We start from the raw sequence: 15,842 nt of genomic DNA on the forward strand, positions 1-15,842 counted from the left end.
TGTGTCTCTGCACTCCAGGCAGCTGCCTGCTGTATTGCCCTAGAAACAATGAATGCGGCGCCAGCGAGGCGGCGCGTGGCTTCAATCACACACACAGGGGGGTGGGGGGGCCCGGGCTGCCCTCTCAGCAGTCGATACTGCAGCTGTCAATCACCGGCGTGGCACCATGGGGGTCGGGGTCAATAGACCGGATGTGCCGGCGTAGAGTGCAGTCACGTCCGGAGGAACTAGACAGAAGCGGCGGGGGAATCTGAGAGAGTGCAGGCGAGACTTGAGTCTCTCTCATGCCATTGCGGGGCCGTAAGATGGGGCATGAATGAACTTGTGCAATGGGCGTATATGGCAGCTGCCGCTCGCAAAATAGACTGCCACGCATTGTGTGATCCAGACGCGATAGACCCGGCCCCACTGGCCTTCTTGTAAACTTGCAGCATTTCAGGTACAGTTATGCATAAACAAATGGATTCTATCAATGTGAAGTGACAAAAAATATAATATTAATTTCTGTGAATTGTGGGAAGATTCACTCTCTCTTAAGGTGGTAAAGATGAGAGCACAATGTGCTTGTTAAAATACCCCTCACACACTAAAAAAATCCAATAGTGTCATGCTTCATCATTGGGGTCTTCCCGTCCCTCTACGGGGCGGGGCGTGCTACGACCTGGCGAACTACGCGGGAGCACTGATAATGTGACAAGGCTATGTGATGGTGCAAGGTGAGGTGTGTCAGTGAAGTGTAGGGACCTAATAATGTGTGGGAAAAAACAAAAAGTTAAAAATCCTCTGGCTAGTGGAAAAAAACAATTTATTCACTTCCCTAGCTGGGGACGTTAAGAAGGGGGTTTTGGGGTAGAGCAAATAGCCACTACCTGGTCTACATGTTTCGTAAGCAGTCCCCTACTGCTTACTCATCAGGACCTTCTAGTGGCCCCTACTAAAAAATAGCTCAGTTGCTAAATATAGTAAGCCTGTCGTCCTAAAAACTAACAGTAAAAATAAACTGATAGTTTTATGCTTCAGGGCATGAGCTGGCCCAGGGAAGCTACGATTCTCAAAAAGAACCTAAATAGGTCTCTGTAAGGAAAAGAGGAGGAAACAAAAAGGACAAATCTTTACCAATTGTCATTCAATTCGAGACACGACGTATATGTAGCGCCACAATGCCCACGGGTCATTCAAGTTATGCCCAACTTATAAAGGTTATAATTAAAGCTTTATGGACAGAGTGATGATGCAATCTGCCATCCCCTGTGAGTCCGTTTGCTTAACGAACATATTGTTGCCCCACATAATTGAGGGTGGATTCATATTATCACACACATTCATTCATAACTCAATGCCCACATAGGCTCACACACAAGGTTAAAAAGAGGAATTCGTTTTTCAATTAGTCACCCGGCAAAATTATCTACCGTGCTGATATCATGACCCATGTTCGTTTTAAAAACCATGACACACACACAAGATGTCATTACGGAAATTCATACATACTGCTGAGGCGGAATGAATGTGCCTCATGAGCTGGCAGTCGATAGGTGTTTCAATGCGGTAATCTGTAAGGAAAAAGAGCCGCGCCCATAGTGTCAGAGCACGCATCCTTACTGCAATGTTGCCGTTTTTTAAGACCAGGGTTTACTTTATAATGATGGCAGAGCTCGCATGCGGTGGCCGCAACTTAACAAATGTCCGCACGCACATACTTGCAGCCAGTAGTGGGCTCGCTAATTGCCTTGCACCAGTCTTTTATTTAATATCTATATGTCCACATTGGAGGAGGTCATCATCCCATTCGGAGTGAGTGTCGTCAGTTATGCTGACGACACACAATTGGTCGTGTCATTGTCCCACCCCAAACAACAACCAGCAGACCTATCTAATTGCCTTGTGCAGGTCCATCACTGGATGAACACCTCTGCCCTAAAACTAAATGGGTCAAAAACGGAGGTTCTGCTCCTCGGCCCAAAAGGACTCACACTGTCCCCGAACATCTGGCCAGCCTGTCTGGGCCCCCTTCCCGAACCCAGAGAGGAAGTAAAGAGTCTGGGAGTGTGGCTTGACACCGACCTCTCGTTCACTGTGCAGGCAAAGAAAGTGGCCGGGACCTGCTTTGGACTTCTGAAATCATTGAGGAAAGTCCTGCCCCTCCTGCCCACCGACTCCCAAAAGTTGCTAATTCAAGGCCTAATAATCTCGAGGCTTGATTATAGCAACGTGATATACCTGGGCGCCCCAGAGGTGACTCTGAATAAACTTCAGAGAATTCAGAATACCGCGGCCCGGATCCTCACAAATACCCCTGCCAGAGCATCGGCCAAACCGGCCCTAAAACTCCTCCACTGGCTCCCCATAAGAGAGCGGGTCAAATTCAAGGCCCTGTGTCTGACCCACAAACTACGACAAAATCAAGGTCCCCCTGTTCTCAAGAAATTTATCACACCTTACAAATCCTCAAGACCCCTCCGTTCTGACACAGAAAAGCTCATTGTTGCCCCCAAATTCAAGAGAGCCCGATCTGGAGGAAGGCGTTTCTCAGTCCAGACTGCACGACTTTGGAACACACTTCCCCGAGTCCTGCGCCTCGAACCTCAATACCTCCGCTTTAGGAAACAGCTCAAAACCCACCTCTTTCCACAGTGAATCACTCTTCGCCCTGATCTTGCTCTTCCGTTCCGCCCTCCCCGTCCTTTTTCCCTTCTCTCCCTCCCTTGTCCCACTGTACTTAGGAGATAGGATTTTTTTTTGCGCTGGGATACCTCCGGGTGACTACGCGCTCTATAAAAATAAATAATAATAATAATAATAATAATTTTAGCCCCAGCCCGCACTAACAGCCCCGAGCACCACCATTCCCCTGTGTGGAGGACAGGGAATCTGTTAGGCCTCATCTGCCCTCCTGCCTCGTGTGGGCTCTTTGTTCTCCAATCCCTTGCGAGTGGTGGGACACTAACTTGGGAGAGCCAGTCTACCTTCAGCTTACACAAATCATCTCAAGCACGCACCGGCCACTACAGTTACCATGACTTCACTGGGGCCTGTTAGCAACTCTAGAAAACAGCCTGAAGTGAAGCATGACACTCAAGTGCTGCACACACACTATTCCTCTTGGTACACTGCAGTCTGACGTGATAATCTACTGGCTCAGCCTTCCCTGTCAGTCATTTTTGGTTTGCACAGGTGAGTCAAGAAGCAAATGAAGTAGAAGTAAGTTACAACCAGCCCCTGAGGCAAGTGTGTGTGTGTTAATTACACAAATTCCTGAAAGGCAGCGCGGGATCAGGAGGCTGCCTGCAGTCAGTTGGGGGCGGTCGTGTTAGTTACTCTAACACACTTCTCAGGTGACACAGGTGGATTAGACCGTGTTTATGTTGTTGGGACCTCCCATTCCAGCACATGGCTGAACTCTGTGTACAATGGGCATTAAATGGATTGGAATACGGCCCGAGTAATTTACCTGTGGCTGAGATTATTTAAATCCGGCGGTACAGACATAACGTCTCCCTCTATGGCCCCAGAGACTGGCAGAGCATTTCCTCTCACCGCCCACATTGTGGAAGTGCTTCTATGAGCCCCAGAATACATCACAGCTCTTCTTTCTCTGGGGATCATACCCTGGCAGAATAGTTTATCTCTCTCCAAAAGACGATTACAGAGCCGCTCCTCTCACTGCCAGGCCAGGTCACTTTCAAGTGTGCTCCCAACTTAAAGGTTCTAGGCCTGGCTGTTTCCATTGGGAAATCACCGAGGCTGATCTGTAATTAGCTGGACTCTTTGTAGCGTGGGCAAGCAAGGATGGACTGGAAGAAGGCCTCAGTAACTGTCAGTTGTTGAGATTAATTCAAGCATTCTCCACTCATCTTTTTGTTCTGCTCCGATACTGGCATTACCTCTCCCCTCAATGCCCCCACAGGCTGGCAGAGCTTCCCTTCTTTTTGCCCAGACACTGGTAGTGCTCCGCAGACAGCCAGGATGGATATATTTTTTTCAGGATGTGAAATTGAAATGTTAGAGGAAAGGAAATGCAAACTGTTATTTTGGTGAGCATTAAGAGACTGAAATATGAAGGCTAAGGGAATAAGCATCGTTTTTCTCTGGGAGCTGAACATTGTTACCATGCCTGAGCCCAGCTGTGAATTTGGTTTAATGAGAGCCTGTTCGAAAGTGTTTGCAGCAATGAGTTCTTGTTGAAATACTTACCAGGTCTGCCAAGAGGTGGAAGGGAACCGAATATAAGGGGTCTCATAAGGTAAAGGGAGGGGCATGGTGGAGGAGAAACATTTGAATGATGGAAGGAAAGAGTCTGTTCCAAACACACGTTAAGGTGGCGGAAACAGGGTGGCAGAGGCTCTACGGAGGCTATTTGTAGGCTTGAGGGAAGTCCAGCATTGAGTTGTGGAGACCATCTTGTTATTTACCTGATTAAACAGTACATACAATCAGGTTATAAGGGCCCTAGGTTAGTGTAGTGCCCTTCTATCCCAGGTAAGATCTTCTTAGAGTTTCTCGTTGCTCAACTAGGTATCATTTCTGATATTTATGTTTCCTTCGTCTTCATTGCTTGATTTTGCTTGCTCGAAAGTGTCACCCATAGTGGTTGAAATGCCACTCATAATTACACTGACATTATGAAAATGTCACACATAGCAGCTATGCTCCCACCTCCAGTCGCCGTTGCTGCCTTCCTGTTGGCGGTGAGTTTCTGTTTGGTCTGGCATTGCATATCATGCCAGCGCCTCTTCACCTCCTCCATTGACATCCTCAACACTCTCACTGCATTGATGTTGGTGCCGATGGTCTGCCATATTTTCGTTTGTGTTGCCAGTGCCACAGAGGTGAGGAACAGTTGTTGACAGTGTTCTATCACCTCCGTGACGATGATCCGGTCTTCCAGCAGACTGAAGCCAGTCTTCCTCTTCCCCTTCCCCCAACATGGGGTTCCATGCTGGTCCGCCGTGGGGCTTGTGGGGTTCGGTTTGTCTTCTGCACTCGGTCTGGGTGCATCCATGGTGCTATGCAGTTTGAATTGGTTTTGGTGTGTTTTTTTTGGGCTTCTATAGTGCATTTTCCCGCAAGATGCGTGGGAATTGCAGGCCTGTCGCTGATTTTGGTATCACGCTTTGGGTCATTGCAACATTTTTGGCGTTCATGTTTCACATTTTTTGTTTGTCGCATTGATTTTTACGCGGTCATTTGGCGCGTTATCACGCTACTATTGCATGGTGCCGCTGGGTTGGAAATTGGACGTTAAGATGGTGTTATTTTCTCAAGCTAGACTGCGATATGCAAAGTTGCGTTAAGCTAAATTTGGTTAACATACGTTCTTGAGAATATGCCCCCATGTGTTGTGGAGGATGCAGCCAACAGTAGGAACTCCTGAAAGAGGGGTAGCTTAAAGAGAACCCAATTTTGTGGCTGAACGTCTGAAATATTTTTCCCCTGGAAGACTTACTTTCTGGAGAGTTGTACAAAATTACTATCTTCTTTTGTTGTTACAAAAAGGGATGTGTCGTACAATTCATACCATTTAGCACGCTTGGTTCCTCAAATTGTTGATACTTAATTTATTCCCTTGTTGCTTTGCCCAGTGTTCCGTACCCAATCCCGTTTGCATAAACAATTGTATGCGCTATACAACATCGAAAATGTGAGCCCGAGTGTGACAGCGGCTCCATGCACCGCCTAACTCTATGTTACCTGACGTGACAACATCACCGTCACCTTCCTTCGCTGAATTTTTCTGGGCATAAAACGTACTATCAACAGTGTTTGTTTCCATCCGCATTGGTTACAGTTCGTCCCACCTCCTGCCGAGGAGCCAATCCAGTCTGAAATTATCTCTGACGCAATTGGTACGCCCCTGTTAAACAGCGCGACAAGAAGAGCTGTTTGAAGTTAACCGTTCTCCACTGATAAAGAATACAGCGGAGAGAACAAGTCGTGGTACTACAGAAACGGCAACAAAGTACCGTTATACTAAAAAGAAAACACTGCTAGATGCCTTAAAAGTAGTGGTTTAAGCAACTACATAATAAATGAATTAACAGAACAGTTATACATTCGTATTAACAGAAGCATCGATCACTTATATTACAACATGCGCTTGCTTATGTAAAATACAGTGGAGGATTTCGGTCACCATAGTTAAGAGAAGAGGCCAATACGGCGCTGAGCAGTGTCTGCAACCCAGGAAAGCGCACTTTGACAAGGCCACGTCTCTCCTACTATTGGCTCACGGGGCTGTCTGACGTTCGTTTCGCTTTTCGTCGGGGTTGGTTTGCTGCCGGTTGCATCAGCTGGCAGGCGAGGAGCAGGAAGCAGGTTCCGCACACGCGTGCTGACTGAAGCAGGAACAAGCAGCCCCAAGATCACTGGGGTCCACGGTTTTTTCCTCCCCTTTCTCCTTTAGATCATCTCCATGACCGACAGCGCAACTCAGCAGCTCGGCAAAATGAGCGTGAACGACCAGGTACGTTGATACATTTTATTGCGTTAATACGTCAGCACAGAACGTAGAAGTTTAGATGCATTCCTCGTTATCAATACACTACAGGGTGGGCTGGAAGACAGAAACACGCGCATGCGGCATATCATTCGTCTTTTTGTCTGTGCTTAACTAATTTTAATGCAAAAGAAAAACTTGATGAACGGAATGCTGGGCACTGCACATTCAACCCCAGTCATAAGAAGGATCTGGGTTTATTTCATCTTTTTGTTCACCACACCACCCCAATTTGGACACAGTCATATGCAAATCAGTCCTGACCCTGTTCCTTGTTAGAACAGCCCAGCCTGAATTGCCAGCCAGGTCCTCCCTGGACCTTAATCCAGCATCCAGGGTTTCTAGGCATCACCCTTCATCAGGCAGGCTAGCTTAAATCCAGTGGTGTTGTGAGCATGGTACCCCATCTGGGCATACCCTTCCCACTTAGGGCGACATATACAAAAGAAACAATCGATGAACGGAATGCTGGACAATGCAAACATTCACCCCAGTCACAAGGATCTGGGTTTAATTCATCATTCTTTTGCTCATCACACCACCCCAGTTTGGACCCAGCCATATGCAAATCAGTCCTGACCCTGTTCTTTGTGGGAACAGTCCAGCCTGAACTGCAAGCCACTGGATTCAAACTATCCTAGCTGATTGTGAACCCCTCAAACCTGCCCTTGATGCTTGTATCAGGACCTGGCTTGGCAGTTTGGGCTGGACTGTTACCATGAGGCACAGGGTCAAGACTGATTTGCATATATCCAGGTCTAAAATGGGGTGGCATAGTGGGCAGAAGAATGATGGCTTTAACCCAGATCTCTTGACTGGGGGTGAATGTTTTGATTTGATCTGCTTTCCGTCCATCATTTGTGTGTCTTTTGCTCAGTTATTTTAATGGCATGCACCCTTCAAGGCAACATGTATCATATAATTGTATTGTAATTCTATTTATATAGAGCTTATTACCACTGATGAGGCGTCAAAGTGCTTTTTCGACGAGTAGCACGCTACTCCGGAAACCATAAAGGATTATCGGTGAATTAGTATAATGAAAATAGAAAAGTAATTTGAGTGGTGGATATGTTAGTCAGTTATTTGGATTGAGAAGGACAGTGGAAGTATAGAGGAGGGAAAAGGGTTTGCATTTATATAGCTCTTGCTACCCCTGATGGATGGTTGAAGTGCTTTTTTCGGAGAGTAGCACGCTGCTCTGGAAGCCATAAAGGTTTAGTGGGGAAGTAGTATAGTGAAATACAAAATTAATTTGAGTGGTGGACTTGTTAGTCTGTTATTTGGATTGAAAAGCACCGTAGAGGGATAGAAAGGAAAGATTTAGATTTTTTTTGTAGCTAATAGCAGTAGCAGGAGGCTTGGGATGAGTTAAAGGAAGGTGGGGGGAGGATTTATAAAGGCTTGTTTTGGGGATCGGAAAATAAAGAGTTATGAGATGATGCAAGGAGGGGAAGAGTCTTGAAAGTGTTCTTTTGGGGATCATAGTAGTGGTGTGGGATGTATGAGGGAGTGGAGGTAATGGATATATATTGATAGGGGTATGGGGTGAGAAATAGGCTAGAACATTGGAAAGAGTAGTAGAAAGAGGTTTGTGATGAGTCAGATAGTTGAGCTAGAGGATATATTGAGAGCAGTATTGGTTGCTGAGTTTAACAAAAGTAATAAGAAGTAAAAGTAATACATATATAGAACCAAAAGTAATACAGCTATAGATCCATAAGTACATGGAAGGTATATAGATGCATATAGGAAGGTAGTATATATAGATTAAAGATGCATTAAATAAAATCTAGCTTTCAAGTGTTGTACTTTTATTTATTTTTATATACATATATTTGTTTAGTAGGTCAATAGTGAAGCAAATGTAGATAAATAGTTATGGTAAAAAGATTTAGTTATTTGTGTAGTCACTTATGTACATGTTAAAAACATAGAATCATGTAACTATCAGTAATATATACATTTGTTAAGCAGAACTAATGAATATATATAATTTATGTAAACATAAGTATTTTACACATGTATATATAACAATACACACATGTAGGTACATAGCTATAGCACAAATAAATGCTGATATACAGAGATATGCGGTATATGTATCTGTTTGCGTATGGTGGGAATGTGGGGAAGAGGGTACTGGTTATACACAGAATATGGGAAAGAATATAAGAGAAAGTAGGAAAGCTTATGGCCACAGAACAAGCAGTTGACTCCCCCCCCCCCCCCCTCCACCCCAACCAAACCTTCCATTGCAAGGTTAAGGGAAGGCCTAGGATGTTTGTGAGGAGCCCCAGAGGAAGCAGGCAAACGCTGCCAGAGTAGGTGAAGCCTACCTTAGGGGCATCAGTGCTGGTGTGGAGATGGTGTATATGGGCCTCTACAAGAGCGTGACACAAGGCTGGACACCTTTTAGCATGTAGGAAATGCTGGGAAAGGAAACTGTTCCCCTGTGAGTGAGGACTGGAAAAAACAATGACCATTATTGGCAAAAGGGCAGATGATACCCATCAATTGGAATGAAAATTCAAGCTATCAGAAATGAGAATTTCCAATTCTATTGAAGACACAGAGGCAAGATTTAAACATTTCACTTTCTTTACCACTTTTATGGGATACTGAACATGCAACACTAAAACAACTCTAGTCTTCTTCCGTGAACAGTAACAAAGTTTCCACAACACCAGGTCTTAAGGCAAAGAAAAATGTATTTGAGTAACTGCAGGAACACAGATTGTAATCCTTGGCCGTGTCTTGAATAAAACTAAAAATGTTATTTGTAATAGCTAAAAAATGCTTGTAGGAAGCTGGCTCTGTATACACCACACCAAAATGAGGCACAGTGTGCACAGTGTCCAGCGGAACCACAAAGGCAGGCAGAGGCAAAAGTAGACAGCACCTTACTCTCCATTTGTGGTAGTGTGGGCGAGCAGTAAGGCTCTGTCAGTGGGCAGCGTCAAGCACCTGCTACACCCCTCGTCCCAGGACGTGCATTGTTTCAGACCCCAGAGAGCAGCAGGCTCTCGACCCAGTGGTCCAGAAACACATCTGGTGGTGGCAGCTGGCGGACAGCCACTCAGCCAGGACACTAGAGTTAGGTCGTTTATCATGGGGCACCTTCAAGATGCACTCCGAATGCACCTTTCATCAAATCCTACACTGGCATCAGTGTGGGTCCAATGTGCGAGACGTTTGATACCTAACTTCCCAGTCTTCAGTAAAGCCATTATGGTGCTGTGGAGTTCGTAATGACAAATTCCCAGCACCATGTACTCTTAATGGCATAACTTCACCTAGAATGTCGAAGAATTGGCCCATACACTTAAGGGGCACAGGGCTCATGCACCTGTACCCTCACCACTGGTCTACTGCACCCAGCTGGAGTGGCAGCTGACCCATACCAGGGAAGCGGGTTGTCGGCACGGCACACAGGGACGCTTGCCATGTGGACTTCCCACCCCGTTCTGCACCAAACATGAAGCCCGCAATGCAGTGCGTGTGTGTAAAGGTACAGGCCCTCCAAAGGTGATACAGCCCTTAGAGGCCTACACTGGCCACAGTGCCCCTGGCACCTATGGCACCATCCACAAGGGACTGACATGTGGCCAAAGAGTGCCAATTGGGTTTTGTATTAATGCAGTTTTGGGAAATAACACAGGCCCGAGCACCCGGCCGTCCGGAACCTAGGGCACACCCAGTCAAAGTACAGTCTGGCAAAAATTGGGGGCAACCATGTAAAAGTCTCCGTAGACTTTGAAAAGGTCACTCAGTTTGCAGACTTTCATCATCCTTCAAAATATTTTGTCCTTATTCTCTTTAATGGGATCACCCATATTTAGGAGGCAATAAGTTGATCTTCCAAAATGCCAAGGCATGCTTATTACATGAAATTTCACGTTATGTTATATGTATTTGTATGGGGGTTATCTGTCCTGGGAGGGTATCCTGGGATCTAAAGAACAATGGTGTGGGCATTTCTGGGACCTTTTGGAATAGCTAGGTTTGCATTTTCTTGCGGATTTTAAAGACTGAGCTAGTGGCTTTGATGTGCGGGTAGGGGTCTTTCCAGACTTTGGGAGCCAGGTAAAGTAAAGCGCACGTCGGCTCTGATTCTTCAGACTCAGGGAATGTGGGCGAGTAGGATGTTCGTCAAGCATAGTTTGGATTTTGATGTAACTCTTCAGGTAGGTGAGGCCTAGATTGTGAAAGGTTTTGTATGTGTGCAGGAGGAGCTTGAAAAGTGTGTGTTTGTGAACTAGTAGCCAGAGAGGTCTATTAGGTGAGTGGTATTGTGAGTGCGGGGTGGAAGTTTGAGCAAATTCAAACATGCATACAGTGAACTTCATCCGTTATTGGGGGTGTTGTCATCTGAGAGGGAGAGAATGAGCTAGGTGGTGTTGGTATTTGAGATTATGCTGATTCCATGTGCGTAGACTATGTTAGTGAGCAGTACATGTAAATGTTGAACAGGGTGTGGCTGAGTGAGGATCCTTCGGGTATTTCGCAGCTCAGATCAGTGGGAGCGCAGATGTATGGTGCAAGGCTGAGAGATCGAGTGTGCCCCGTAATGAAGGAGCTGATACATCGGAGGGTGGCTCCTCATATGCTGATTTCATTGAGGCTTTGGATGAGGGTGGAGTGAGGGACCGTGTTAAATGTGGCTTATAGGCCGAGTGGTATGAGCGCTGCTATATCACCTCTGTCCATGATCAGCCATAATATATTTTTAAAGCACACTAATGCTGCCATGGGGCAAAGCGCAAGTTGGGTGGATGCAGATGTATGGAGTCCCCATACAATTTTTGGATGGGGTATTTGTTCCTCCTTAGCCAGATTGAGAGGTGTTTGTTGCTTAGGTCCCTCTAACTTGTCTGTTCAAATGTTAGAGGTTTAAGGCACCACACAGGCTTGTAATGATGCCACAGCTTGGTAGCCTCTGTTGCCAACAATGCCCTGGCAAGAGGTTATCTTTTGATCACCTAACTGCCTATCATTCAGCCTTAAAAACATGGCTTAAAGAGGTGCAAATGCAGGAAAAAAACATTAACAGCCAACATTTCTAAGCCAATTTACACATTGATATGTGGAAATCATACATGTGAATTATGAAAAGTAAAATTCCCTTCTGCGATTTAGTTTTCAAATTTCTGTGTGAAATATTCGTTTGTTGTTTTGTACGGTGCACATGCAACCAAGAGGCCACTCAGATTTCAAATGTTATGCACAATTCCACAGTTTTCCATGTATCAAAAACAATTGCCATAAAAGTCATATATTGTTCCTGATTGCAAGTTAGTTAGGTCTGAAAGTACATGGCTGTGTTAAGAGCACATAGCTTCTCCATCAATATTTGCATCCCTCAAATTTATATTTCTTACTCTTTCCGGGGTATTCACATGCTCCCATGTTCGCCAGACTTGCCCTACTTCGTCGGTTGTTCAGGAGGCCGCCCGGTTGGATGTGGAGTCTTTGCATTTGGAAGATTCTGTGCAATAAACTTGAGAAGCAGCAGCCTCAGACATAGTGCAGTGGGTCTGCTGCCTCAGCGCCTCACGTAAGGGCGCGGCATGAAAGATCGGTTCACCAGAGAGCACACCCGGCTGCGTCACCTCAATCTGCTGCAGGTTGCTTGCTCGCACTAGACCAGTTGGCCTTGCTCTGCTAGCCGCCTGGCCTCCTGGATTCCACTGTGCTGGTGCTGCGGCCATGGCCTTGCACTTTCTGAGCAAGGGGGCCTTGTGGACCAACCAGCGGTGCAGGGAGCCTTCCGCCTTCGCTCCAGACAAGGTGCCTCATCAACGCCCGGCCCACCCTGGCTGGGTCTACTCGGGATCTTTGGAGTCTGCCTGCACAGTCCGGGGTTTTGCTTTGCCCACCTGCTGGGAGTCGCGTTCAGAACTCCCATATCTCTCCTCCCGGGGTATCTCTGAGCTCCGGAGCCCTAATTGACGGTGACCAGCACCCTGTAACATCGGCTGGGAGGGCCTTGGTCCAGTCGGATCAATTGCTGCGGCTGGAAGTCAGTGGTGGCTTGGAGTCCATTTTACCTATCCATTTGTTTTCAATAAGCTCCGAATCAAGATGGTGACCGTTTCCAGCTCATAGGGAATATTGTTATTTATTTATTTTTAAAGTTTTTGTATAGCGCTAGCTAGACCCGTAGGTATCAGAGCGCTTCACATACATATTGTGCAAAGCCGAAGGGCCTTACATTACCTAGAAGGCTGACAGTAAGTAAGAAAACCACGGATAAAGAATACAGTATGAACAATAAATAACTGCAGCGGAGGGGGAGAGAAAAAGAAGAAAAACAAGGTGATTAGCATAGTCTGTTCACCAACAATCCTTGAATGGGGGTCAACTCGGGATATTGAGGTCTAGGTTAGTTGACGTTGTTCAGGAAAGTATTTATTAACGAGATGGAGTTTGAGGTCTCTTTTGAAACAAGAGAAGGAGGGGTTGCATCTGAGGACTCCCGGGAGAGCGTTCCATATCCTGGGAGCGTTGCCAGAAAACGATTGGTATTGGGTGGTTTTCTTTTTCATTATTGGCGGAATGTGAAGGAGTGAGTTGGAGCTTCTCCGTGTTCTGACTTGACCTGCTCTTACCAGTTTGTTGTTCAGGTAGTTGGGGGCCGGAGAGTGGAGGGTTTTGTGTGTGATGCAGGCCAGCTTGTAAATACATCTCCCTTCCATGGGAAGCCATTTGAGGGAGTTGAGAGCTGGAGTGATGTGATCAAACCTTTATACTCCAGATACAAGTCGAGCGGCCATGTTCAGCACTGCCCTTATAGGGGCTAGGTGAGCTTTTGGAGTCCCTGCAAGGGTGGCGTTCCCCTAGTCGATTTTAGAGAGAACCAGGGATTGAACTACTGTCTTGAGGTCATCATGGGGAAGAAAAAGCTTCAATTTCTTGAGGTGTTTTAGAGAGAAAAGAGCACTTTTTGCAGAGTTTTTGATGTGGTCCTCCATTGATAGGTTCTTGTCCAGGGTGATGCCTAGAGACTTAACTGAGTCGGATAGAACGAGGGGGCAGTTTAGGGCAACCAGATTCTTGAGCCACTCTTGGATAGGACGATAGTTGATTTTTGGAGAGAATAGGATCAGTTCAGTTTTATCTGGGTTGAGCTTTAAGTGATTGACGTTGAACCAAGCTTGGATCTCCGTTAGGGTGGTCTTGAGGTGTTGGATGTCATCGGGGGACTTTATTTTGAAACTGATTTGGGTGTCGTCCGCATAAAGGTGGTAACTCACTCCAGCTTTTTTCAAGATGATTGTGAGGGGCTCCATGAAGAGATTGAAGAGGGACGGGGAGAGGATTGAGCCTTGTGGCACCCCAAGTGTGACTTTTGTTAGCTTTGAGAGACAGGATTTGATTTTAATTTGTTGCGAGCAATGCTGGAGCAAAGAGGTGAACCATTTGAGTACAGTACCATTTATGCCAGAGCGCTTCGACTAGGTCTCTAGAAGAGCTGGATGATTAACTGTGTCGAATGCCGTAGATAGGTCAATAAGGATGAGTAGGCAGGCATCACCATCATCTAAGGCTTTGCGAATGTTGTCCAAGGCGTTGAGTATGGCTCTTTCAGTGCTACATCCTTTCCTGAATCCTGATTGAAAGGTGTCAAGGAGGTTGAACTCATCAATGTGTTTATTGAGTTGGCGGAGAACACAAGACTCTAATGTTTTTGCAAGGAATGGGAGGTTTGAGATAGGTCTGAGGTTGTTCAGATCATTAGGGTCGGCCCCTGGTTTCTTGAGAATGGTTATGATTTGTCCTAGTTGAAGGGAGTCTGAGGCACAGCCTGAGGTGAGCGAGGCGTTGATGATTTTGTCCAGAAATAATAATAATAATAATCCACATTTGTAAAGCGCACAATCACCCGTAAGGGTCTCTAGGCGCTGGGGGACGTCGGGAAGATTAAGCAAGCTATTGCCCAGAGTCACATGGTGCTGGGTTAATCTGCCGCCGGTGCCGGGGATCGAACCGTGATCCCCAGATTCCGGAGTCAGTCGCCCAAGCCGCGGCGCCAGGGGAAAGGGGAAATGGTGTGGTTGAGTTCTTTTATGATTGTGGAAGGGAGGGGGTCCATGGTGTGGGAGGAAGGTTTGAGATTAGAAATTATCTTGAAGACCTCGTTTTCCACCATTTGCTCAAAGTCGGACCAGTGTGCATTGTTTTTTAGCTGGAGGCCGGTCTGATTGTCCTTGTACAGAACTCTTTCTGCGTTGTCGGGGGAAGTAGAAGGGGGGCAGGTAATGAGGGAAGGAGTGTTTGCGGTTTGTATGAAGGATTGATCAATTTTCGAGACTTTATTAGTGAAGAAGGTGGCAATTTCTTCACATTGCTCATTTGTGGCTTCGGTATCTTGAGAGGGGGTGCCGTTAGTTTGGCTTTTGACAATGCTGAAGAGTTCTCTCGGTCTGTTTTTCGCCAGATCTAGTTGGCTGCGTAAAAAGGACGTCTTTACCTTGAAAATGTGTTTTTTGTATGCCAGCCGAGCAGATCTAAGTTCTGTTAGGTGTAAGGTCGAGGGGTTAAGCCTCCAAGCCCTTTCCGTTTGTCTGATTTGGCGCCGTTCATCGTTAAGCTCCTCGTTGAACCAGGGTTTCGATTTATTTTGCCTCTGTTGTTTGAGTTTGAGTGGAGCTACTTGGTCTAAAACCTCTGTCATTTTTTAGTTAAAGTGTGTAGTGAGGTCATCAGCTGTCCATGATAAGGGATGGAGTTGGAGATCGGGATGAATCAAGGATTCAAGTTCGGATAAAGGGATTTTTTTGATGTTTCTGGTCAAGAGTTTAGGTTTGACGCCACAAATAGGTTGGTGGCTGGCAGGTGTGTCAATCCTGAACAGAATGAGGTGGTGGTCGGACCAGTCAATGGGAGAAATCTCTGAGAGAGACCAGTTCGTTGTTGGTAATGATCGCATCGAGTGTTGCACCTTTGATGTGAGTTGGCTTATTGCAGAGTTGTTTGAGGTTCTGTATTTCCAGAAGGTTGGATAGGTTCAGGACAGTCGAGTCTTTGGGGTCGTTCCAGTGGATATTGAGGTCACCCAGGAACACGTCTTTTGTATCTGTCAAGGAGAACCGTGTTATTAGGTCTGTTAGTTCTTCGGGAAAAAGAGTACGTTCTCCAGGCGGATACTAGATGGTGTGGAATTTGATGGATGAGGTGCCCTTAATGGTGAGTTCGACACCCAGGTATTCAAACAATAGGTATTCTGGAGGTTTGAGATTGGTAATCTGTATTCCAGCTTTGTGGATGATGGCTAGACCCCGCCCCCCCCCCCCCCCCCACCCCCCGGCCCTCCACCCCCCCCCGTTTTGATCGGCCTGTCTTG

General features: G+C 46.3%; 1 protein-coding gene across 1 annotated transcript in view; it reads left to right on the plus strand.

The window, feature by feature from the left end:
- The first annotated feature begins 5,853 nt into the window (after positions 1 to 5,853).
- Positions 5,854 to 15,842, plus strand: part of TARS1 (threonyl-tRNA synthetase 1) — a 201,354-nt gene continuing 191,365 nt past the window's right edge. The window contains exon 1 of the mRNA XM_086960505.1: positions 5,854 to 6,463. Coding sequence (XP_086816631.1) covers positions 6,413 to 6,463 — 51 coding nt within the window. The 5' untranslated portion in view covers positions 5,854 to 6,412. The remainder of the gene's footprint in view (positions 6,464 to 15,842) is intronic.

The sequence above is a fragment of the Lissotriton vulgaris genome, chromosome 3_1 (assembly GCF_964263255.1).
Source record: "Lissotriton vulgaris chromosome 3_1, aLisVul1.2, whole genome shotgun sequence".
Lineage (NCBI taxonomy): Eukaryota > Metazoa > Chordata > Amphibia > Caudata > Salamandridae > Lissotriton > Lissotriton vulgaris.